The following is a 23855-nucleotide window of genomic DNA, read 5'->3' as shown; positions in this document are numbered from 1 at the left end:
ATAAAAAGTTCTTTTTGAATGAATCATAAATTATTATTTTTTTTTAAAAAAGGTTCACAATTGTCTTTCCTCCTTCTGTAAGAGTTTTTTTTAATATCAAATGTTGTATTATTCATGCTTGAGCAAAGTCATGGTCTTTTATATTACACAGTTTAAAAAAGGGAAGCCTAAACTAATTTATTTTTAAAAAATGGAAAGACAAAGTGTTTGAATCCTGCACCTATTTTTAGTGGTTTAAAAAAAAAATTAGCAACTCCTGATGCTGAAGAAAATGATGCAATGACGTGTGCTCTTTCAGAAAAGATTTGGCAGCTTGGGGTGGAATGGCCTGGGAGGAGTTTCACGAATGAACAAGATGGAGAGAAGAGGGTTACACGACTTTCTCAGTGGTGATTCTTTTTAGTGTTGAACATGCCAACCACACTCAGTGGCTTGTGAAAGAATAGAAGCCAAGGAACAAGAATGAGGTGGAATAGGAAATAATTTATGAAAAAACTAAATGCAGGATGGATTTTTAAGGGAAATTGAAAAACACATCTTGGGGGAAGGAACAGAGTGTCAGATTCGGATTTATTGTCAGAGGACGTGCATGATATCACATACATCCCTGAGATTCTTTTTTTTCCTGGTGACCAGGCAAAATTACCATGTAATGGTAGTACAAAAAAAAATTGTGCACAATGTAAACAACTGTGCAATTCAGAGAGGAGAAAAAAAAACAACCATCCAAGTGCACAAGTAAGAGTCCTTAAATGAGTCCCATTGAGGAGTCTGATGGTGGAGGAGTAGCAGCTGTTCCTGAACCTGCTGGTGCGAGTCCTGTGGCACTTTTTTTCCTGACGGTCGGTAGCAGCGAAAACAGCATGTGCCGGATGGTGTGGATCTTTGATAATTGCTGCTGCTCTCCGACATTGGCGTTCCCTGTCGATGATCTCAAAGGCGGGAAGGGGATTTGCTGCGATGCCCTGGGCTGAATCCACTACAGTTTTCAGGGCTTTGCGCTAAAGGGTATTGGTGTCGCCGTACCAAATCGCGATGGAGTCGGTCAGCACACATCTGTAGAAATTTGCCAGGGTTCCCTTATGCTAATAGATATACATCAGGAAAGATCAGTGAAGTTTGAGGGGATCATTAATACGTGGAGATGAATGGCCTATTTCTTTGCAACAATCCTGACTGGTTATTTTGAATAATCTGTTTTATTTAAAAAAAAGTCTGCAACATGTTTAAATCTAGTTACAAAAGATTAAGACTAGATTTGGAACTGTGTGGGGTATTAAAAATCTCCTCATCAATCATGGAAGCATTGTGGATTCAGCAGAAGATGAAAAAGAAAACAAATAGTTGTGAATAATCTTTATTACAATATTGGTGCATTTTCAGGTTGTTTTTTTTTGCTAATTTATGGTATGTCATAGATTGTCTGGAGTGATTTTAGAAAGACGGTGCCAGGATTTTTTCTCCTAAACCACTCTGATCATGTTAAGATGATTCTTGTGTAAGCACATGTCAGGCCCTATACAATTCAAACACTTTGGTTGATAATTCTATTTTTATTGATGCGATGTCGACATTTATTTGAAATGCAGTTGGCTATTGTACTTTTAGATTTCAGGTTTATTGTCAGAGTACATACATGACATCACAAAACTTTGAGATTCTTTTTCCTGTGGGCAAAGCAAAATGTACCACATAATGGTAGTGCAAAAATAAACTGTAGAGAATGTGTCAACAAATAAAGAAATGTAGCAAAATGCAATGCAGTGAGGGGGGGGGGGGGCAAAATAAATCAATAAAGTGGAAAAGAGTCCTTAAATGAGTCCCTGATTGAATTTGATGGTAGAGGGTAGTAGCTGTTCCTGAACCTGGTGGTGTGAATTTTGTGGCACCTAGACCTCTTTCCTATTGGTAGCAGCGAGAACAGAGCGTGTGCTGGGTGGTGTAGAATCCTTGATGTTTGCCGCTGCTCTCCGACGACTGCGTTCTTTGCAGCTGTTCTCAATGTTGGGGGCGGTTTTGCCCATAATGTCCTGGGCTACGCCCACTACCTTTTGCAAGGCTTTACGCTCAGGGGTATTGGTGTCCCCATACCAGAATGTGATGCACACTTTCCACCGCACACCTGTAGAAATTTGCCAGAACTTCCGATGTCACATCAAACTCCTGAGGAATTTGAGGCACTGAGATGCTTTCTTCACGATGCCATTAATGTGTTGGGTGGATCCAGGAAAGATCCTCTGAGATAGTGACTCCCAAGTACTTACTTCTTAAAATTGTAAGTTTTAGTTGTTTTACTGACAGTGAGTGATAGATTTATGTGGATGATGGTAAGTTAATTGCACATGGTGTAAAATAGAGGCCAAATATTTAAAGTATTTTGATGTGTTACTTGCTCTTTTTGAGGATGAATAACAGCCAGCCGTGAGTTCAGGATCTGGATTGCCTTCCAGAATATATTTAACAACATTTTATAATTGGGGATTGTAAAAAGAAAAACAAAATGGAACAAATGTGTAACTTGACCAAGTTACTGTAAGCATGAATAAGGATGGAAATTAAGTTTGTGCAATTGCGGCGGTGTGTTGTGAAGTTTGTCGTTCATTAAGGTTGAAAACTGATGCCTCCTGTACATGCAGTACATGTCGTAAAACTGAATCAAGCAAGCAAGCATTTACCTGTTGTCCACTGGTTATTCTCCACTGAGATGGCCTTGGAAAGTAGAGATCGATCCTGATGAGATGGGTGTTTCTGAGTCCTTAACAATTGAGCTGTTCCTGAGGCTGGGTTTAGAATAACCTCCCTGCAGTAACACATTATTGTATGAGTGCTTGACTTAAATGATTGAACGCTTCCACATTTTGTTTTATATATTTAGTTTTTCTTGGGTAGTTTAATTTTCAATAGGTTGGTTACATTTCTGTATCCACTACTCTTTGGGCTTTGGGGATTTATTCTGCCGAGGACCGTGTCTTTGCTTCAGTTGTGCTTGTTCCATCCTTGCCCTTAATACTGTCTAGTGCCTTCCCACATACAGTTGTCACTCATTTGTTCAGCATGGGTAAAGCAACTTGCCAAGTTTTAAAGGAGGATTAACTCTCAGATGTGACCCACAGCATTTCTGTCTGCAGTGTTTTTATCTCTGAAGAATCAATACTGGACTTTCATTTAAATGTTAAAGCGCATGGTGTCTTCCCATAATGCGTCACTAACTATCGTGCACTTCTATCCCTCTGCTGCCCATCTCTCTTTCTCTTTCCTGTGCTCGTCCTCCTTTCCTGGTTGCTGCTCAGCTTTCCCCGGATCTCAGTAGACTGAAGGAGAAGTACGTCAGGACTAAGAGAGAATTTCTGGCCATGAAAGTCAGGGGCAGAGACGTGCAGGAATTGAAGCAGCGGTATGATTGCAAGGTATCTCTCGCACTCACTCTCTCTCTCGGACACACTCTCCTTCCACTTCTCTCGGGTTAGAAAACTTGAGAGCGATGCTTGTTCATGCTGCTTTAAAACAAAATCTGAATGCTGAGATCTGAGGTGGTCCCAGCCCCACTTGTCCTTGGGCATGGCTCCCAGTTAACTGCAGGCCACAGGGTGTCCGGTTGGGGAAGGAGATACTTCTGCAGTAGCACTATGTTCGGAGATTGGTGTTGAGGTTATGTTCTTGCAGTGTATGAGTCTAAAAAGCTTAACTCTGCGTTTAAACTCGTGACCTGAAAGTGCTTGAGCCAAGACTAGAATTAGACAATCTTCTGTTTCTCAGCACTGACATTCTTCACCTATACAAACTTCCATACAAATACAGTAAATGATTCATTTCACTGTCCTGCATTTGATTAAAAGCCACACTTTTTGTTTTGCATCCCCAAGTAACTTCAGTGCTTCCACAATAAAGATTAAACAGCAGCTGTGGGGTTTGAATTGGTCACGGCGGAAGAGTGGGCAATACTGCAATATATTTTGATTTCAACACCTTGGGATAAAGGAGGTGCATGTGGAGCAGAGATTAGAGCTTTGGTAAAAGCCAGGAGAAGCTCTGATCTTGACAGAGTTAGCAAAATGGAGAAGAATGTAATGAAGAGACATTTTTTTTTACAAATCAAATTGGTTAAGAGGAATTTTTGCCAAAGAGAACCAACTTATTCTAATGATCCTGATGAAGTTTGCTTTTTGTTTTGAAATGAAGATGAACATACTAGATGACAGCCCATGTTGGCAGTCAAGCTTTTATTGGTATCTCTGGGATAAGCACCATGGGTCTAATGTGCACACGTTAACCATTGCCTTGTTTCTCACGCCAGATGCAGCAGCTAATGAAAGCAGCCAGGAATGGGACTAAGGACGGATTGGAGAAGACAAAAAATGCAGTCATGCGCAAAGTGTCCTTCCTTCAAAAGAGGGAGTCTCAAGGTATTGCAAATAATTGGGTTTGAAACATGTCATGGATTGTTCCTGTCAATTTGTATAGACGCTTTCATGGAATCGTGTACAAATGTGCAACTAAAATGTTTTCAGCTTCTTAATCGGAATCAGAATTTATTGTTATGAACATGTCATGTTTTGCGGCAGCATTACAGTGTAAATATTGCTACAAATGATATTTAAAATAAATAAATTAGTGTATAAAGAAGAGAAAGTGAGGTAGTGTCAACGGTTCATTGTCCATTTACAAATCTGATGACAGAGGGGAAGAAGCTGTCCTTATGCCAATAGGTGTTCGTCCTCAGGCTCCTGTACCTCCTTCCTGATGGTAGCAGTATGAAAAAGGCATGGTCTGGGTGGTGAGGGTCCTTGAGGAGATAAGTTGCTTACTTAAGACACCATTTCTCGGATGGAGTGAAGACTGATGCCTGTGATGGCGTTGGCCAAGTTTACGGCTCTTGTAGTCTTTTTCCCTCTCTATCCTGTGCATTGGGACCTCCATACTAAACAGTGAAGCAACTAATCAGAATGCTCTGCATTGCATACCTCTAGAAATTTGCAAGAGTCTTTGGTGGCATACTAAATCGCTTCAAACTCCTCTCGAAGTATAGCAGCTGGTGAGCCTTTTTTGTGATTGCATCCACATGAAGGCCCCAGGGCAGGTCTTCTCTAATGGGACATCATTCAGTCTCTTCACCATCTGCCCAAATTTCTCCAGTTCACCTACTTGACTCCTGATAACGCAGCTAATTACAGAAAGAGAATCTGAGTTAAGGATTTGGGGACAGTGGCCGCTTACATTTGAACTAATGAAAGGTCATCAGACTGACTTGTCCACTTTTTCTCTCTCTCTGTATTGACCAAGCTGATGAGAATTTATTCCATTGTTTTCTGGATTTTTCTTTTTCAGACTTTCAGCCCAGGTCGCAACACTGCCAGCTTTTACTTCATCCCCTAAGCTTACTAATCCTCTCTTTTGTCTTCACATTCCAAGTAATGAGGGACCCAGCATCAATCCCTGTGCTACACCACTGGCCACAGACTTCCAATCAGGAAAGCCTCATTCTGCCATGACTCCTGGATCCCATCACCAAGCCAATTAAAAAAAAAAATTACTTAGAGCAGGGTAGAAGCCTATTCCGGCCATTTAACCTGCACTGTCCAATTATACCCAAATTAACCTAAAACCCCGGCTTGTTTTGAAGGGTAGGAGGAAACGAGAGCACCCAAAGGAATCCCATGCATACGTGGGGAGAATGTACGTGCTCCTTACAGATAACACTGGATTAGAACCCGGGTCGCTGGCGCTATAATCGTGTTGTGCTAACCGCTACTCTAACCGGCATGGATCTGATTAGGTGTCTTGCCTAGATGTTTTGTTTTTGATTGTTGCTAATTATCATTGTTTCTACATCTAAAACTGTTTTAGCTTGATGAAATAATGCCTGCAATGCTGCCTCCGCCTGTCTATGTTTCTGCCTCTCTTCCCTTTCAAATGCAGTGATCACTAATGCTGACTGACCTGTCAGTAGCAGCATTTCAGATTATCTGGAGATGGAGTTTCTCAATGACGTTAATTTATGAGGCATTTCATTCCGGGGCAATTGAAGGGAAATCGCCAGCATTTCCGCCTCCTGTTGCGAGGCAAGGTGAGAGCGAACTGGCCACGCGATGGATTTTTGCCAGTGATGACCTTCAAAACTGAACGATGTGCCGAATCTAGGGGTGTAGTTTGTCTGCTGAGATTGCGCAGTGCATGCTGATGAATAGAACGTTGTCATCAGGCTCTTTCACTCACTTCAGAGGCTGGAGAGATCAGAATTCATTGTCAAGAACAGGTCACGAAATTGGTTGGTTTGCGGCAGTATCACAGTGCAAACGAACCACCTTACAAAATGAATAAAAACAGTGCAAGGAAGAAAGTAGTTTATTGTTCATTCAGAAATCCGATGGCAGAGGGGAAGAAGCTGTCCTTGTGCCACTGAGGGCTCGCCTTCAGGCTCCTGTACCATTTTACCCAATGGTAGCAGAGTGAAGAGGGCACGGTCAGGGTGGTGGATGACCTTGGGGATAGAGGCTGCTTTCTTAAGACGCTGCCTCTTGTAGATGCCCTCGAAAGTGAAGACTGATGCCTGCGATGTTGCAGGCTGAGTTAACAATCCTCTGGAGCTTATTCTTGTCCTGAGAGTTGGCACCATCATACCAGGCAGTGATGCAGAGAGAATTTTCTCCATGGTACACCTGCAGAAGTTTTCAAGAGATATTGGACTGCTTCTGAAGGCCAATGTCCACCCCTATACTCGTGGAGCCCAAGGATAGCTGGTATTTTAGCACTGCTTCACCTCCACATCGAAATGAGTTGGACGGAAGTAGAAGAGTGAATCTTAAAAGCAAACAGTGGCAATTTGGTCTGTAAAGAGAAATTTCTGCAAAATCTTTAAAAAAAAATCTCCTGGCCACGTGTTCATCATTTATGAATCCCTAACTGCACCATTCAATTCTACAAAGAGATAAACTGTAGAGTGAGGCTTACTCTTCAACAATAGATGCTTTTGTTGTTCCGTGCCAAAAGTAAGGGATCATCTTTCAGAATATTTGCTCGTGCGTTTTATCCACCATTTGTGGATGGAGTTATGCCAGCTATATTGGAAATAGCGGGAGCTGTCATCTTAAAATGATAATTGGTTGTTGACTACAGATTTAGATCGCTTCTATGAGTAAAACAGCCCCCATCTCCTTCAGAGCCAAGATTTCCGTTGCTAAAATAGTCTGGATGATACCATCTTGTCTCCCCACTTACAGACTCATTGTTCACGTGCAAGATCTGATTTTTTTGTTGTTGCAGCAACTTGGTGACTTATTTCAGATGCCAATCTGAGCAAAGCACGGGTTGATGACTAAGTCAGAAACAGGAAGCTTGGCTCATTTTATTTTTAATCCAGTCTCACTTGTTCAAAGAGCTACTGTAGCCCGACTAGCGTTGCTCTGGAAAATGGAATGAATGAAAACAAGCTGAGAATCCTGTCAGGGGGAAATGCCTCACAAATTAATGTCGTTGAGACACTTCAACTCTTGGAAATCTGAAATTCTGCTATTGGCAGGTCAGTCAGCATCTGGGAAGAGAACAGACAAGGACGAAGCGATCATTGCATTTTACAGGGGGAGGTGGGGTGGGGGGGGGGAGAGGGAGAGCAAAGAAGGGAAGGATACCCTTAATGATCATTTTGAGCTATGCTTTGTACTTGTTTACTTGGTTTTTCTTGTGAAAGTCTTTTTAAAAAATCTTCTGCATTTCCAATTCAATCATTAAATATATTTCTTCCATGCACAATGTAATAAATTAGAAAGCGACATTGTAGAATGAAGCTGTTAAATCCATCATGGTTATAAAATGGTGATTTGACATTAATCACAATTGGTTAAGTTTTTCATGCAGAGAGTGGTGGGTGCATGGAATGTGCTGCCAGCAACGGTGCTGGAGGCAGGTACAATAGAATATTTTAAGAGACTACTTGAACTGAGAAAAAAAACGAAAGGTTGCGCAGCAGTGGAAATTCTAAGCAGCTGTTGGTTATTAGGTCAACACAATAACGAGTGGGCCCATACAACGTTGTAGATTTTTCTGCTGATGTTTTTTAACATTATGGATCAGGGGTACATCAGGTGTTTAGCCAAATATTAGCTAGTTAGTGTAGCAGTTAGCGCCACTTCATTACAGCGCCATCGACCCAAGTTCTAAACCGCTGCTGTCTGTAAGGAAGTTGTACAATATTCCCATGACCTGTGTGGGCTTTCTCCCAGTGCTCTGGCTTCCTCCCACTCTCCAAAATGTACGGACCTGGTAGATTAATTGGGTGTAATTGGGCAGGACAGTTTGGATGGGCCAGAAAGGTCTTCCACCATGCTGCATTGTTTATGCATAAAAAAAATTAAAGCTTTCTTTCTCACTTTCGGTCCCTTTGAGGATCCACAACAATCACCTGAAATCTGTACTATTTTACTTCTAACCTCTGCGTTAGGTTATTTCTGCCATCCCTATCAAGGTTTTGCATAATTTTTATATACCTGCTAAATTTCCACTTGCCCATTTATGATAAAATAAGGTACTGCAGCTTGGCCAATCCCTCCTAGACAGTCACAACTACTTCTGGTGGTTTACAAATGATTTTGAAACGTAGTTTTTCCTTCAGATCAGTATGAAGAGGATGACGCGGGATATCTTGATGTTCAGTTGTCGGACTCGAAGCATCCTCCACCAGAGCTCAGTCCTATGCCACCAGGGCTGAGTCCTCAGCAGGTTGGTAGCTTTCTGCTGCTTCCTTTAGCGCTCTCCAGGGTAGTTTTGTTTGTACATATTTCTTTTTAATCTTGCGCTATTGAATGACTCAATCAGGGCAGCGAAGGAAATTAAATTTGTCAGATAAATGTTTTGGGTGTAATCGAGAGAGAGGTACTTGCTTTTACACTCCACTTGGTCACGTTCAAAATTGAGACCTTTTTGGACAGATTTAGCAGTACATTTAGAATGAGTTGCTAAAGTTAAATTCTATCAAGATCCAATGCTTTTCCTATTGGGTAATATATCTGGGATTAGGCCAGAATTAAAATGTAATATGTTTCAAAAGGAATTTGTGAAAATTACATTGGCATTTGCAAGAAAATACATAGCAGTGTCATGGAGATCAGAGTCAAATTTGGGAATGGGCAGATGGCATGTATACGTAGTTATATATCTCTGGGAAAAAAATTACATATAATTTAAGAAATAAGTATGAAAATTTCTTAAGTTTTGCGCCCGTATTTACATATTGAAGGTATTACATTATGAAACTATCCCTTAACCTCAAAAACCTTATCAACTCCTTGGTGGATATAGGTTTAATATTCTTGAGGCAAAATTTGATGAAATTGATTGTAACTTTAGTATCCAGTTGTATTCTTCTATTTTATTACGTTCCTATTTTGTATTCTGTTTTCTTTCTCTTCTATTTCTTTCTTTCTCTGTTTTACTTTTTGGAGGGGTTATAAAATAAAATACTATGTATTATTATTTAGATTTAAATAAAAGTCAATCCTGTATTTAGATATTAATATGTGTTGAATTTAAATAAAATATTAATAAAAAATAAGGACAGTGAAGGTTCAAAGTTTGATATTATATTGGTCGTCCTTCATTTTGAGAAGACGCGTTGTTGTGCAGTTTGTCTGTGGACATGAAGGTGACTTTGCAGTCCCAGCCTGGAAGTGCAAAGTCTAGCACAATGGAAGTCCGTTTTTGTAATAACTGTGCCCGCTGCTCTGAGACGCCATTCTTGGCCTTCCACCAGTTTTTGGCAATGCCTATCTTTGAAACTGGTCTAGGCTTCATCGCACAGGGCTCGCCAACGGGACCTGTCAGCAGCCACACCTTCTTGTTCTCTTGGCTGGATGCCACAGTAGTGTAGGGTTTTCTTTATAGCACTTGTGTGGATGACCTTGAGGTCTCCTGCCAAGTTTGTAACTGAAAAGCTATCAGCAGATTTCAGATTGAGCACAATTGGATGGTTTGCAATTGGCCTCAACTGCCCCCTGCAGAATGAGGGGACACAATCTATTAAGTACTGGTGTTTGGTTATTACGCAAACAAGCAAATAGCTTGCCAATCAGCTTTCATGAAAAAGTGAAATCCCGTTAGTTGGCCAGTTAATGGAGGCAAACTTTGAAACAAAGTTTCAGGAGAAACAGAGATCAGAGCTGGCAAGGGACTTGATTCCACAGCTGGACAAGGTCTCTCTAGAATTGTTCATTGAAATGTAAGGATCTTTTAATTTTGTTCTCACCCCACCATCCCTACCCCTGGTCCAATGACATTGTCTTGCCTCTAGTGGCTCACTTGAATGGCATTTGTAGAAGGAAGATGTTCTAGCTTGCTCTTTGGAGCTTTCCTGTCTCTGACACAAATGTTCAGGAGATGCACGCATATGCTTTTTGCAGTGCTGGGCGAGATTGCATTTGCACATTACTCTTGTCTCCTTGGTCTGGAGATTAACCCTGTGGTTTTAACTGGTACTCGTTCCAAGATCAGATTTCTCAGTGACAAACTAGGAATGCTATTGAATGAGGCATGTGAGACATTGAAAATCTTCCGTAGACAGCAACTTGATTCACAAGTAATTTTTTCCCCCTTTCTTGTCTAACAGATTGTACGAAGGCATATTTTGAGCTCAATTGTGCAAAGCGAACGGAGTTATGTTGAATCCCTGAAACGAATACTTCAGGTAAGAGTTTGGGATTCTTTTGGACACTGTGATAAATGTTCTTTTCTGAGGGCTCGAGAGAAGGAGCACAGCAAGTAGCAGAACACATCCAGGCACGTAGTGAGAGGGTTTGTATTGCGGTGTCTTTTGTGAGGAAGATGCTGTTCTCCAATCAAAGGAGAACCAGTTGAGTGGGGTTGAGGAAAATAATCTCGCCACCGGTGGTGATGTTTTGGACCTCTGCCTGAAAAGGTGATCAAGACGAATAAATTCATTGTATTTTAGAAGGACTACAAGACCAAGAAAAGGGAAATAGTTTTGAGTCGGGTGGATTTCTTTAGCAAGTATGGGCTCATTGAACAGTTTGCCAGCACAGAGATGTCGGTTTCTGTGAGCTTTTGTGCACTTTTATTTTGTTGTATCTGGATTATTTGACTATTTTGGTGTGGATGGTGATGAAGGGAGCAATGAGGAGTTGGGGATTCCGTACCTTTCTGTTGGAGAATGTTGTTGGGCAAAGGATCACTGAAGACAATAAGACATCGAAGCAGAAGAGGACCGTGCAGCCTACAAAGTCATCTCTATTTCACTGAGGGAGAAACTCGAACACTTCCCTGATTCACTGCACCTCTTGATTTAGTGGACAAAAATCCCAATGTCAGCTGTAGGGGCATTCAAAAGGCCCAACGTCTGTGCTACAACGGGCTAGGAAGGTCCTCGATCCTCATGCTAGTTTGGTCCTTATCTTGGTCTCGGTTATGGGGTTATTCACTCCAGGTTCTAGATTGAGGAAATGGTCTTTCAAAAACTACCCTCTGGGAATGATGTGTTTTATGAGATCATCTCTCCTGAACTTAACTAATTATATTAATAATCTCCCTCTATTGTATAACCCCAGATTATCAGATATTCCAAGGCAGAGTTCATTCCTGGGTACTGAGACTAAAGTTGTATACCCTACGCCAGGTATGATTTTTGTCAAAGCTGTTTATATTTGCTGCAAGACCACCTTTCCTAGCTACCATTTCCCTTACCAAACAACAGATTATTGCCATGGAAACAAATTTGAATTTTGGGAAGTAACACTGACCAATGTAGATCGCGCTACACTTCTGTTAAGGAGAAGATAGCGACTTCAGGAAGAAATTAAGCCATTGTTGTTCAGCTCAGTTTATGCTCATGGTCCTGTCCTAAATAACTTAGAAATGATGGGAGCACATCATAACTAAATACAGGTATACTTCACTTTACGACTAATTGCTTCATGCAAATTCACTTACAAAGCACACAAACCTCCAGATTTTTTCATAATGTTATCGGATTCTTGAATGGATCTCACACAGGAATACAATAACGTCCTTGTTTCCTTTTCTCTAATTCCCCGAGCCATTTTTATACTTTGACCATATCCTGCACGGTTCGACTACTGCTACACTACTTACTGGTTTTTAAAAAAATATGTCTGTGTTTTGTATCGTTGCATGACCTGCTGTGTGATTTGAGTTGTCTGGATAACACGCACAAGAAAGCTTCTTGCTGTGTTTCGGTGCAAGTGACAAATAAACAATGCAATTGAGAAGTTGCTATGATTCTCAACGAGGTGGAGGAAGGATGTTTCTCCACTGACAGAGGAATAATTCTTTTAGTTTATCTGTCATAATATTGCTCGAACAGTGAGAGGTTCTTCTCTGAGCAGGTTATCTCTAAAATTCTTACAGCCAAGTAAAGAGCTCAATTTACAGAGGGAAGGACCACAATGAAAAGGAAGATCAATTGGCACAAGGGCAGCACAAGAGCATTGTTATGGGGTTCATTCAGGAGCCTGATGGCTGAAGGAAGTAAACTGACTTCAAACCTGTATTCACTCTCTTGACTCCCTGATGTGAGGAGGGATTAGAGAGTGTGTCCAAGCTGTGATGTGCCCTTCAGTACATTGGCTACCTTTCCTGGGCAGTGAGAGATGTAGGTGAAACCCATGGAGAGGTTATGGATAAGTGATGGGACATTTAAAACTGAGTCTTCATCCAGAGGCTGGCAAAACTTTGAATACACTGCCTTGCAAGGTAAAGGAGACACTGTCATGGAGTCATTAAAAATAAAGGCTGATGGGTTTTTAAATATTAAGGCAATTCAGGGCTGTTGCAATAGGTGATCGGACAGGCTGAAGGGGCCAGCAGATTTACTCCTGTTCCTCATGTTTCTGCTTTTTACCTCTCTGCATTGCACCCAGGAGTACAAGAAGCCATTGATGGAGGCCGAGCCCAAGCTGATGAGCCTGAGGAAGCTGCGGGTGGTGTTTTATCGTCTGAGGGAAATTCTTCAGTGCCATTCGATGTTCCAGATCGCCTTGTCTTCGCGGGTAACCGAGTGGGACGCCATGGAGAAAATTGGAGATCTCTTCGTAGCTTCAGTAAGTGGTGGTGGTGGTGCTACTGCTTCTTTCTCTGCTCAACCTCTCCTAGTTCGGTGTCTCGCTCTGCACTAGAGGAGGTGTTGACTTCTCCCTGCACTCAAGGAGGTCGACCTCTCCTCAATCTGTGCCTCACTCTGCACTAGAGGAGGTGTCGACCTCTCCTTGATCTGTGCCTCGCCCTGCACTAGAGGAGGTGTCGACCTCTCCTTGATCTGTGCCTCGCCCTGCACTAAATGAGGTGTCGACCTCTCCTCGATCTGTGCCTCGCCCTGCACTAAAGGAGGTGTCGACCTCTCCTCGATCTGTGCCTCGCCCTGCACGAGAGGAGGTGTTGATCTCTCCTCGATCTGTGCCTCATCCTGCACTAGAGGAGGTGTCGATCTCTCCTCGATCTGTGCCTCGCCTTGCACTAAAGGAGGTGTCGACCTCTCCTCGATCTGTGCCTCGCCCTGCACGAGAGGAGGTGTTGATCTCTCCTCGATCTGTGCCTCATCCTGCACTAGAGGAGGTGTCGACCTCTCCTTGATCTGTGTCTCGCCCTGCACTAGAGGAGGTAGGAAAGCCTCTGTAAAGTGACACCATCTTTTCAGGGCTACTTTTAAAAAAAAATTAAATTTAGATGTAACAAGCCCTTTTGGCACATGAGCTCGTGACACCCAATTATACCTAATTGGTTTTTTTTCTGTTCTTCAGTACATGAAGTTCATGGGATGTTCACAATATCTTTACTGGATACAGGAGGGGAAGCAGTTGATGGCCCTCAGGATGTAGATGCGACTGAGCAAGAAATCATGTTATTTTTCTCCTTTAGTTCTCAAAGTCGATGGTGCTGGATGTATATAGCGACTATGTGAATAACTTCACCAACGCTATGGCTCTCATTAAAAAGGCCTGCTTAACCAGACCTGCTTTCCTGGAATTCCTGAAGGTGAGTCTGAATTTCTGATATTGATGACAATAGGAAATGCAAGAAACATTTATCAGGCCAGGCAGCACCTACGGTGAAAGAAACAGGGTTTGTGTTTCACGTCAATAATCCTGCTTCTGCTTCTCCATCTGCATCTCCAACATGTAAATTTCCAGCGTTTACAGTATTTTTATTTCTTGGTTAATGATTATTTTTCCTTTATCCTGACAGTATTAGCCTTTCCAAAAAGAAATGCTAGTGCTTTAAAAGAGCGAAAACTGAGACAAATAGTGAAATATGACAAAGACACATGAACCATAGAACATTACAACACAGAAGCAAGCCCCTTTGGCTCTTCTAGTCTGTGCTGAACCATTTATTTTTTGCCTAGTCCCACTGACCTGCACCCAAAGCCCTCCATACATCTCCTATCCATGCACCTACCCAAATTCTTCTTAAATTTTTAAAATAGAGCCCGCATTCACCACTTCAGCTGGCAGCTCATTCCACACTCCCACCACTCTCCATGTGAAGAAGTTCCCCCTAAACTTTCCCCTTTCACTCTTAACCCATGTCCTCTGGTTTGTATCTCACCTACCCTCAGTGGAAAAAGCCAACCTACAATTACTCTATCTATCCCCCTCACCTCGATCAAATCTCCCCTCATTCTTATACGCTCCAGGGAATAAAGACCTAACCTGTTTAACCTTTCCCTGTAATGCAGTTCCTGAAGTCCAGGCAACATCCTGGTAAATCTTCTCTGCCCTCTTTCTACCTTAATGATATTTTTCCTGTAGAGTACGAGAGTTTACAGAATTCTTTCTTGTTGCGGCCATACTGACTTTTGTTCAAGATGAACTGACAATAAACAGCATAAATAAGGCAATAGTACTGAATAAAATTAATACTGAGAAATTAGATGTTTGGCATTTTGGTAAGATGAATGGGAAAAGTGAGAACATCTTAAAAGTGGAGAGGGAACACCTCTTAAATTGTGGGAGAGCAAGTTTAAAATGCTTTGTAGTTGAAGAGCAAAGAAATGATTTTGAAGCTTTACAAAATGATGCAGAATGTTGTGCTTTTGCAGGATGCCGTTCTAAGAATATGAAATGTTTGTAGAGGGTATAGGAAAAAAATACAAGTTACTGAGATTATTTATGGCCCAGCGGAAGTTGTGCTATGCAGGTGGACTGGAAAAGCTCTCCTCAGAGCAGAGTTGATCAAAAGAAGATCTGGTAGATATTTGAAACCATAGACAGAGTAGATACAGAAGCCCCTTTCACACTGCCAACCCTCTTAAGAAACGGTAAACTTACCGGGCATGCTGCACTCGGGAGACTTTTCCACTGCACCGTGATTTACCTGGTTAATCGACATCCTGGCATTTTGGGGGGGTGGGGGGTCCTGCCTCCAGCAGTGACCATGCGAGAGCAGGTTGTGCTTTCACACAGCCAGAAGGGGATGAATGAGTTAACTCGACTGGCTCTGACACTTGCCCCCACAAAATGTCACAGCCCGGTTGAATTTAACTCACCCTGCCTGATTGGGTCATTTCACACCGCACGATTACTGGGAACGGATCCACTAAATTAGTTGGTTAACCCACACGGATTTGAAGAAGCTGCTCCTATTGGACAAGAGTCAAGAACTAGGGGACATAGAATTATGTTGATTGACAAAAGGGATTGAAGTGACACACTTTTTTTATACACACAAGTGGTTGGGATTGGGTATGAACAACCAAGGTCTGGTTCCATATTGTACAGCTCTCAATGTCTAAGTGGGTACTTGATCCTGTTCTCTCATGAATCAGGGCAGAAATCATCCATCCAAAACTCCCTCTTGGTTTGGTTATGAGAGGGAATTGCAGGTCACTATTGAGATGTTAATGGTGCAAACTTTCTGTGCCACATGTTTATTGCAAAGAATGTTAGGAATCAGTTCCACAAGGGGGCAGCAAATACTACCTTTGTCTCTGGTGTTAACATTAACATGGGCGTTTGGAAATCTGATGACAGTCTGTTATATTCCTCAGTGAAATGATTTAGATGCTCTTCGTTAAACATTTTATGCTCTATATTAAGATATTAGCCAGTTTCTCTCTCATTACCTTCTACTAATTTTATTAAAGTACTGTGGCTATTTTTTTTTAAGAAGGATTCTAGTTTTCTCCCCCAAGAATCAAACCAGATCCGAGGGTTGATGTCCAGTGTTTGCTTAGCTGGCATGGCTTTGAACACCTCGAGTCCCTTTGATGGGAGTGAGCAGAAATGGTGGGAGAGCAGAAACGACTTAACCTGCCAGTTCTTTCTGGCACCCCCTGCTCACTTGTGTCAGAGTCTGTGGGCCCCACCAGGATTAGAATGGGAGCAACTCGGCCCGAACCCTGAGGGACTGCCTAAGAAGAAGTCAGGAACCAATGGAACAAATCCAGTCTTATGGCTGTCAGAAAGAACTGTACATTGGGGTAGTTTAATCATGCCCATTTGGATCTGAGCGAATTGCTCTTTGGGCTGAAGGTCATAATGTTTTGAAGTGGCAGTCACGCGCAGCTACAGGTTTCCCTTCCTTTCCTAATATTCCTGTCCTCACCAATATCTGGATGATGTACTAATTAGAGGCCAGGTTTTGTTCAGATCCACGTAATCTTGGGATAGAGGCACAAATGTGGCAGCCGTGAGTGGACGTCCAACATAAAGCTCGGCTCAAGAAGTTTGTTGATTTTTAGCTGGCGCATGCATTCTGAGGATATTGATCGGAGAAACATCAGAAGTTTGTGACAACTGCCTGAAGTTGAGTGAAATGATTGCTCTAAGTAAAACCTGAATGGTTCCTTTCTTGTGTAAACCCAAGTACATCCCACAGCCTGGTCATTGTTCAATTTTGGACAAATGGACTCCCGTTGGAGTGTTTTTCTTCTATAAATGTTGTGGTTATCCACATAAATTTCTCTTATTTATGATGATAAAACACTGTAAGCTCTTCTCATTGTAATCCTTTTCATTCTCTCTGATCCACTAACAAGAGCAGGAGTGACTGAGGCCCTTGAAGTGTGCTCTGTAAGTGCTTGCAAGTCCAGCATTTGTTGACTTTCCTGCCTATGTTCTCCTGAAAACTTGTGACTTCCATGCTAAATTTTCTCAATGGTGGAGTATTCTCAGGGATCCTGAGTTTTACAAGTGTCCGGCTCTCCTGAGGAAATAGTCTTCGCCTCATCTCAATCCTTAACACCTGAACCATCCTTCGTAGAGATCACCACTTAGACTCTTGAAGCGAATCAAAGTTTGGTGAAATGTTTTGTCAGTGTTTTCCCAAGGCCCATTCGACTTCCCTTGCACCATTCTGCAAAATCACAGCTTGTTAATTGTGATCAAAGTGGGTACATTATTGTTCCCTCTCTCCTTGTAATTCCTTGGTTGGTTTTGCTAGAAACAAACCAACAGTTGAAATGATCATAACCTGGTGGTAAACTTGGAGGAGGGCAAGTAAAAGTCAGTACAGATTTAACCGTCTTGCTAAATGTGATGTCTGAGAGTCATGACTGATTTGTATCGACAAATTCAAACTGTTAGAATGAAGTTTTATGGGACATATTTCCCAGACACCAATGTGGGCAGCACTTTGTCTTCTGGTTCTATGTTTCCCTCTGTGTTTGACACAATTAGAACCATTCAAGTTTTGCAGTCACCACTTTGTTTCTCTGACTGGCCCTTACCAAATACAAGTCCATTTCTACCATCTCCAGGGACCGACTCAGAGTTATGCACCCTTTCAGTTTTCAGTGAAGTGAAAGGATTTGGAGTGTTCATATTCATTGTGTAAAGGGGATGCTGCTTGTCCCAAACAAGTATAAGGTGCTAAAGCTAATGGAAATGACTGAATGTCTGATCTTTTACAGAGGAAGCAAGCTTCCAACTCTGATCGGATAACACTCTACGGGTTGATGGTGAAGCCAATTCAACGATTCCCACAGTTTATCTTATTGCTTCAGGTGGGTGAAAGTAAATTTCTGGTGACATTTAAGATCAACACTCAAAATAATTGGTTGCTAAACTCTGTTGTTAATTGTATTAATATGTGGCCTGTACAACATGCAGCTGTAGACTCCAATCTAAATGGCTGGCCCAAACTTTGCAAGTTCAACAGAAGTGTGAGAAATGTATGTGTGGGTGAGGAGAGAACGATGAGTTGGAATGATTCCAAACTGGTGTGGAACTTGGGAGAGAAAGAATAGATGACCCACAAAGAAATAATTAATCAATCAGGAGCCATCTCCCAAACCAAACCAACTGGATTGCTGACATTTTACCATGTGCCTATTAATAATTGATTTTTCTGGGTGGGAGGGGATACTTTGGATGGGGTGGGCTTATGGATGATCGGAGAGTAGAACAGTGGTTCTCAACCTTTTTCTTTCCACTCGCTACTTAAATAGCCATTGGTGCTATTTGATTAGTAAGGGATTGCTTAAGGTGGTATGTGGGTAGAAAGAAAAAGTTTGAAAACCACTGTTTTAATTGTACCTCGTTGACTCATTATGTGCATGGTTTCATAACTCCGAAGGAATTGGGCCAATGACAATTTTTCTCAAGCAAAATATTTCAGTAATATTTGGGCCTAGAGCAGTGAACCTCAACCTTCCCTTCACACTCAAGTACCACCTTCAGCAATCCCTTACTAGTCACAGAGTACCGATGGCATAGGGATTACTTTAAGTGGTATGCGAGTGGAAAGGAAAAGGTTCAAAACCACTGCAGTAGAACTTTGGGGACTTTCACAAAATGCCTAAATGAATAAAAACCAAAGATGCTGGTAATGCTCAGCAGGCTAGGCAGCGTCCACAGAGACAGAGGAACATGGTTAACCGACTAGGTTGATGAAATGTATTAGTTTCTCTCCACAGAGGCTGCCTGATCAGTTGGGTATTTCCAGCATTTCCCATTTTTGGTTCAGATTTCTGACATCAGCTGTATATTATTTTTGCAAGGGCAAAATAGGATGTTAATAAGCTTTGTCTGCTCTTTACTTTGTGTTGATTTTATTCTCACCAAATAGTTTCAAAAGCAAGTCACTATGAACTGTCTCCAGTGTGTGGAGAACCAACTGGTCTCTTCTCGTTGTTTTCCTCCTTCTCTCCCACTGGTTTTGACTGCTCTAGGACATGTTAAAGAACACACCGAGGGGGCATCCTGACCGGCTGTCATTGCAGCTCGCTCTGACGGAGCTGGAAACCCTGGCCGAGAAGCTGAACGAACAGAAGAGAGTGGTGGATCAGATGGCTGAAATCCAGCAGCTGGCAAAGAGTGTGGGAGACCGCCAACTCAACAAGGTCAGGAAGGGGGAGATGGTGTGTGGCACCTACCTAGATGAAAAGCCTAATGTAATGAACATGGATACTTGTAGAATCACAAAATCATTCAGGCAGGCCACTTAGCCTATCGAATTTACACTCCAGTCAAGCCCATTTCCTCACTTTTACCAAAGCTAATTATTTATCCTCAATGTTTATCCAATTCCCTTCTAAAGCCCCTGATTATCTTCATCACCCTTACAGGCAACAAGTTCTGTGTCACAATTGCTCTGTATTCAGAAATTCTTTTTCTAGTATCTTGTGTATACAATTTAAAATCTGTCCCAGGGTCTGTGGGCTATCCACTAACTGGAATAGCTCCCTTCGATCCTGTCTCAACCACGTAATCTCGAGCTTCCCGGTCAGAACTGTCCTCAACAAAAAGGAGTTTTCCTTCAGTCCATCATTGGAAAATTGAAGTATTGTCTGTCCCCTTTACTGGAGGGCATCCTTCCTAATATTGGAAACAGTTCTATCAATGTGGCTTAATTGGAACCATCAAGTCTGAACCATATGTTACTGGTTGAAAATACCATAAAACCAACGAGCAGAAATAGGCTATTCAGCCCATTGAGTCTGCCCTGCCATTAAATTATGATCTAATCCATCTCAGCACCATTGCCTGACCTTCCTTCTCCTGGCTAATCAAGAATCTATCAATCTTTGTCATATTGAAACCTGTTACTAAGTCTAATGCAATGGTTCTCAACCTTTTTGTTCCACTCACATACCACTTTAAGTAATCCCTATGCCATAGGTTCTCTGTGATTAGTAAGGGATTACTTCAGGTGGTGTGGAGTAGAAGGAAAAAGTTTGAAAATCACTGTTTTACTCATTATGTGCATGGTTTCATAACTCCAAAGGAAATGGGCCATTGAAAATTTTTCTCAAGCAAAATATTTCAGTAACACTTGGGTCTAGAGGAGTAACTCTCAGCCTTCCCTTCCAACTCGCATACCACCTTAAGCAATCTCTTACTAATCACAGAGCACTGATGGCATAGGGATTACTTAAAGTGGTATGTGAATGGAAAGAAAAAGGTTGCGAACCATTGATCTAATGGATAGAATATAGAACATTACAGCACAGTACAGGACCTTCAGTCCATGATATTGAGCCGACTTATGGAAACCTACTCAACAACAATCTAATTTTCCTCTACCTCACTCCCCTAACCCCCTAATTTTCTTGAATCCATGTGCTTATCCGAGAGTCTATTGTCCCAGCTCCACAACCCCTGGTGATGCATTCCAGGTACTGGCCACTCTTCGGTTTCCTCCCACCATTCAAAATGTACTGGGGGAATAGGTTAATTGGGTGTAAAATGGGCAGCACGGACATGTAGGCTAAAATGGCCTGATATCGTGCTGTATGTCTAAATTTAAAAAAAAATTATAGTGCATGTAAAGTCGAAGTAAGGCAGGGTCTTTGGTTCATTGATTTTTTTAATTAAAAAAAAAACTTTCCTCTGACATTTCCCCTGAACTTTCCACCCACTTGCCTTAAACTCTGGTATTGTCACCACTGGCTGCCACCCTCTAGCTTGCCGTCATAATGTTATGTACCTCGATACTTTACCTAAATGCTGAAGAGCCTCTTGTATACTTAAATTTGTATATTTAAATTTGCTTCTCAAAATGTTGAACTTCACCAGGTCCTGGTGTCTGCAGGGCAGCCAATCATGAAATATAGTATAATAAGCAATTTAATCATCTAATCTGCAGTATTGACATCAGGTTATTTAATAAGCGGTAAATTGACATCCTTCATGCAGCATCAGCCAACCTGACACATGGTCTTCAGAAACTGTGACGGATCCCACTGGATCAGATTTGTTTGCAAGCAGCTTAATGCAGAGACTTGGATGATGAGCAAAGTTAATGACTTTCATGTAAATGGCATGCACTTTATTAAAAGAAAAACAACAGAAGAGAGTCTGGCACATGTTCAATATACTGGGTGTTTAGCAGCACCATTTTGTAGTGAAGTAAAACGAAAATCTGCAGACGCCATGGTCGAACTGAAAACACAACACTGGAGAAACTCAGCAGGTCAAACAGGGTCCTTTGCATAGCAAAGGTTAAAAAAATATAACCGACGTTTCGGGCTGGAGCCCTTCAAGGTATGGAAAAATGTCGACAGGCATCCGAACAAAAGAGTAGGGAGCGGTGATGTGGTCTCATGGGCAGGTGATGGGTGGAGAAGGGAGAGATGCAACAGCAGCGATCAAGGGGAGGAGGGATGGCTAAGGAAGGAAGAGGGGGAGTTGCTGAGTTTCTCCAGCTTTGTGGGTTTATTTTCCATTTGGTCACAAGTTTTGCATTATTTTCATGGAATCTGACTCAACTGTTGCTTTCTCATCAGGCATGGCGTTCTCCACACAAACCCCACATCCTTGCCTAAAAGTGCTGACTCCTTTGTATTTAAATTGGATTCTAAATATGCAGAACTCCACTGAGTTTCCTCTCTCCTGGCACTGATCACGAAACACAGAAAAATAAAAGTTTTGATCATTTAATCTGCACGGTGGCTCTTGCAGCAACAGGACAAATTTGGATCCAATTCTATTCCCCAAGGGCAGTTTGCTAGTTCAGTATCCAAGGAGCTATTCATCATAAGGTCTAGAGCGGGGTGGCCAACCTTACAGCACCGTAAAAGGCCATTTCGGCTCACGAGTCTGTGCCGCCCCATTAATCTACAGCTCCGGTACGTACTTGTGGGCCGCAATGACCCCTATTATTGTGCTGTGTTGAAATTAAAAGGTTGGCCACCCCTGGCCTAAACAGTGATGATTCTTCATGTGGGCCAGTTTTAACCCTGCCCATTGTCTGAATTACTGGTTACTTTGTCAGGGACAAGAACATACATGGATTTTATTTCCCACCTTCAGAATCAGAATTTATTGTCATGTACAAGTCACGAGATTTGTTGTTTTGGAGCAGCGGATAAGGCACCTTACAAAAAATAAATAAGTTGACGTAGTGCAACGCCTTTACAGCACCAGCGAATCCTGTGTTGTCTGTAAGGAGTTTGTCTGTTCTTCCCCCTGACTGCGTGGGGAGAACAGGGGGCTCCCACCGTTCAAAATGTACTGGGGGTTGTAGATTAATTGGGTGTAAATTTGGCGGCATGGACTCGTGGGCTGAAATGGCCTGATACCGTGCTGGATGTCCAAATTAAAAAAAAAAAGATATAGTGCATGAAAAGTCGAAGTGAGGGAGTGTCTTTGGTTCATTAATTATTCAGGAATCTGATAGCAGCGAGGTTGCCTTTTATCAGTGAGTACTCATCTTCAGGCTCCTGTACCATTTTTCCTGATGGTAGCAGAATGAAGGGGGCATGGTCTGCGTGGGAGGATAGAGGCTGCTTTCTTAAGACTCCACCTCATGGAGATGTCCCCGATGGAGTGAAGTCTGGTGCCCATGATGTGGCAGGCTGATTTAACAACCTTCTGGAGATTTTACTTGTCCTGAGCACTGGCACTTCCAAACCAGACAGTGATGCAACCAGCCAGAATGCCCTCCATGGTCCACCTGTACATAAATCAAGAGAGCATTAAATTTGTTATCCTCACAAACTAAATTGGGGAACGACCCCAGGCATTAATTTAAACAGATCGTTTCTATTGAATTTCCAATGAATGCACTTTCTGGTAAGATGTTACAATAAAACCTGACCACCTCTGTCTTCAATTTGTACGTCTCTCTGTGTCACAGAATACAAACTTAGTACGTTCCCTCATATTCGAAAAGTTTTGGATTGGACATTTTTCGGTTATTGGGTTTTTTTTGGGTTAACGGAATGATGCTCAGTAGCATCAACAGATTACTTGTATCAGTGGTGAAACCACAGCAGGCATTTTGAGCACAAAATAATGTTTAAAATGTACCAAAAAACAACTTGATCGCTGCTTGCAAGAGTCCCACATAGGCAGTCGGGTGATAATTTTTTTTCAACTTGTGACATCATGTCAGCACAGCAAAGAAGTTTGGTTAATGGATCATTTCAGTCAATAGAACTTTGGTTAAGGGGAAACATACTGTATGCACACTGGAATGTGTCTAACGCCTCTTCTGTCCTTGTGCAGTTGTTGAGTTCTGGCCAGCGGCAGGTTGCCCTGTGTGAAACTTTGACAGAAACGGTTTATGGAGAGAGGGGACAGATCCTTAAATCCAAGGAGCGGCGTGTGTTCCTGTTGAATGACCTGCTCGTCTGTGCCAACATCAATGTCAAGTAAGTTCGGCAGTGCCTATGATACTGGTTGCAGTCCCCAGTCCACCCTAACCTCGCCCTTGTCAGGTTTGTAGCTCCATTTCTTTCTGACCACTCTTGCTCCACGACAGCCTTGCGCTGTTGTTGGTAGGCCAGAAAGTCTTCTTCCATGAGCTGTGCAAATGCAGGCAAGTTAAAGCATGCAGGACACCCAAGTCTCTTGGTGCAGCCTTCCCACCTCCTGACGGATGTCTCCGGTGTGACCCAGAGTCCTTCGTAGCAATGTAAAGAGATCGAATTAATAGTTCCATTTTAAGCAGGG

The 23855-nt window shown here is 42.2% G+C and overlaps 1 protein-coding gene across 5 annotated transcripts in view; it reads left to right on the top strand.

Moving 5' to 3' along the window:
- The window catches only part of LOC138754560 (rho guanine nucleotide exchange factor 10-like protein), a 215546-nt gene that overhangs the window by 107120 nt on the left and 84571 nt on the right, over window positions 1-23855 (top strand). For 4 of the 5 annotated variants that reach the window (XM_069918990.1, XM_069918992.1, XM_069918991.1 and 1 more), the window contains 8 exons: window positions 4295-4403; window positions 8606-8712; window positions 10595-10672; window positions 12882-13061; window positions 13876-13992; window positions 17870-17962; window positions 19130-19300; window positions 23409-23554. In XM_069918990.1, the coding sequence (XP_069775091.1) occupies window positions 4295-4403; window positions 8606-8712; window positions 10595-10672; window positions 12882-13061; window positions 13876-13992; window positions 17870-17962; window positions 19130-19300; window positions 23409-23554 (1001 nt within the window). Of the gene's footprint in view, window positions 1-4294; window positions 4404-7398; window positions 7517-8605; window positions 8713-10594; window positions 10673-12881; window positions 13062-13875; window positions 13993-17869; window positions 17963-19129; window positions 19301-23408; window positions 23555-23855 lie in introns of those variants that run through there. The other variant, XM_069918993.1, reaches the window with a different exon arrangement.

The sequence above is a fragment of the Narcine bancroftii genome, chromosome 2 (assembly GCF_036971445.1).
Source record: "Narcine bancroftii isolate sNarBan1 chromosome 2, sNarBan1.hap1, whole genome shotgun sequence".
Taxonomy (NCBI): domain Eukaryota; kingdom Metazoa; phylum Chordata; class Chondrichthyes; order Torpediniformes; family Narcinidae; genus Narcine; species Narcine bancroftii.
The sequence above is the reverse complement of the archived record's forward strand: the minus strand, read 5'-3'. Positions and strand labels throughout refer to the sequence as shown.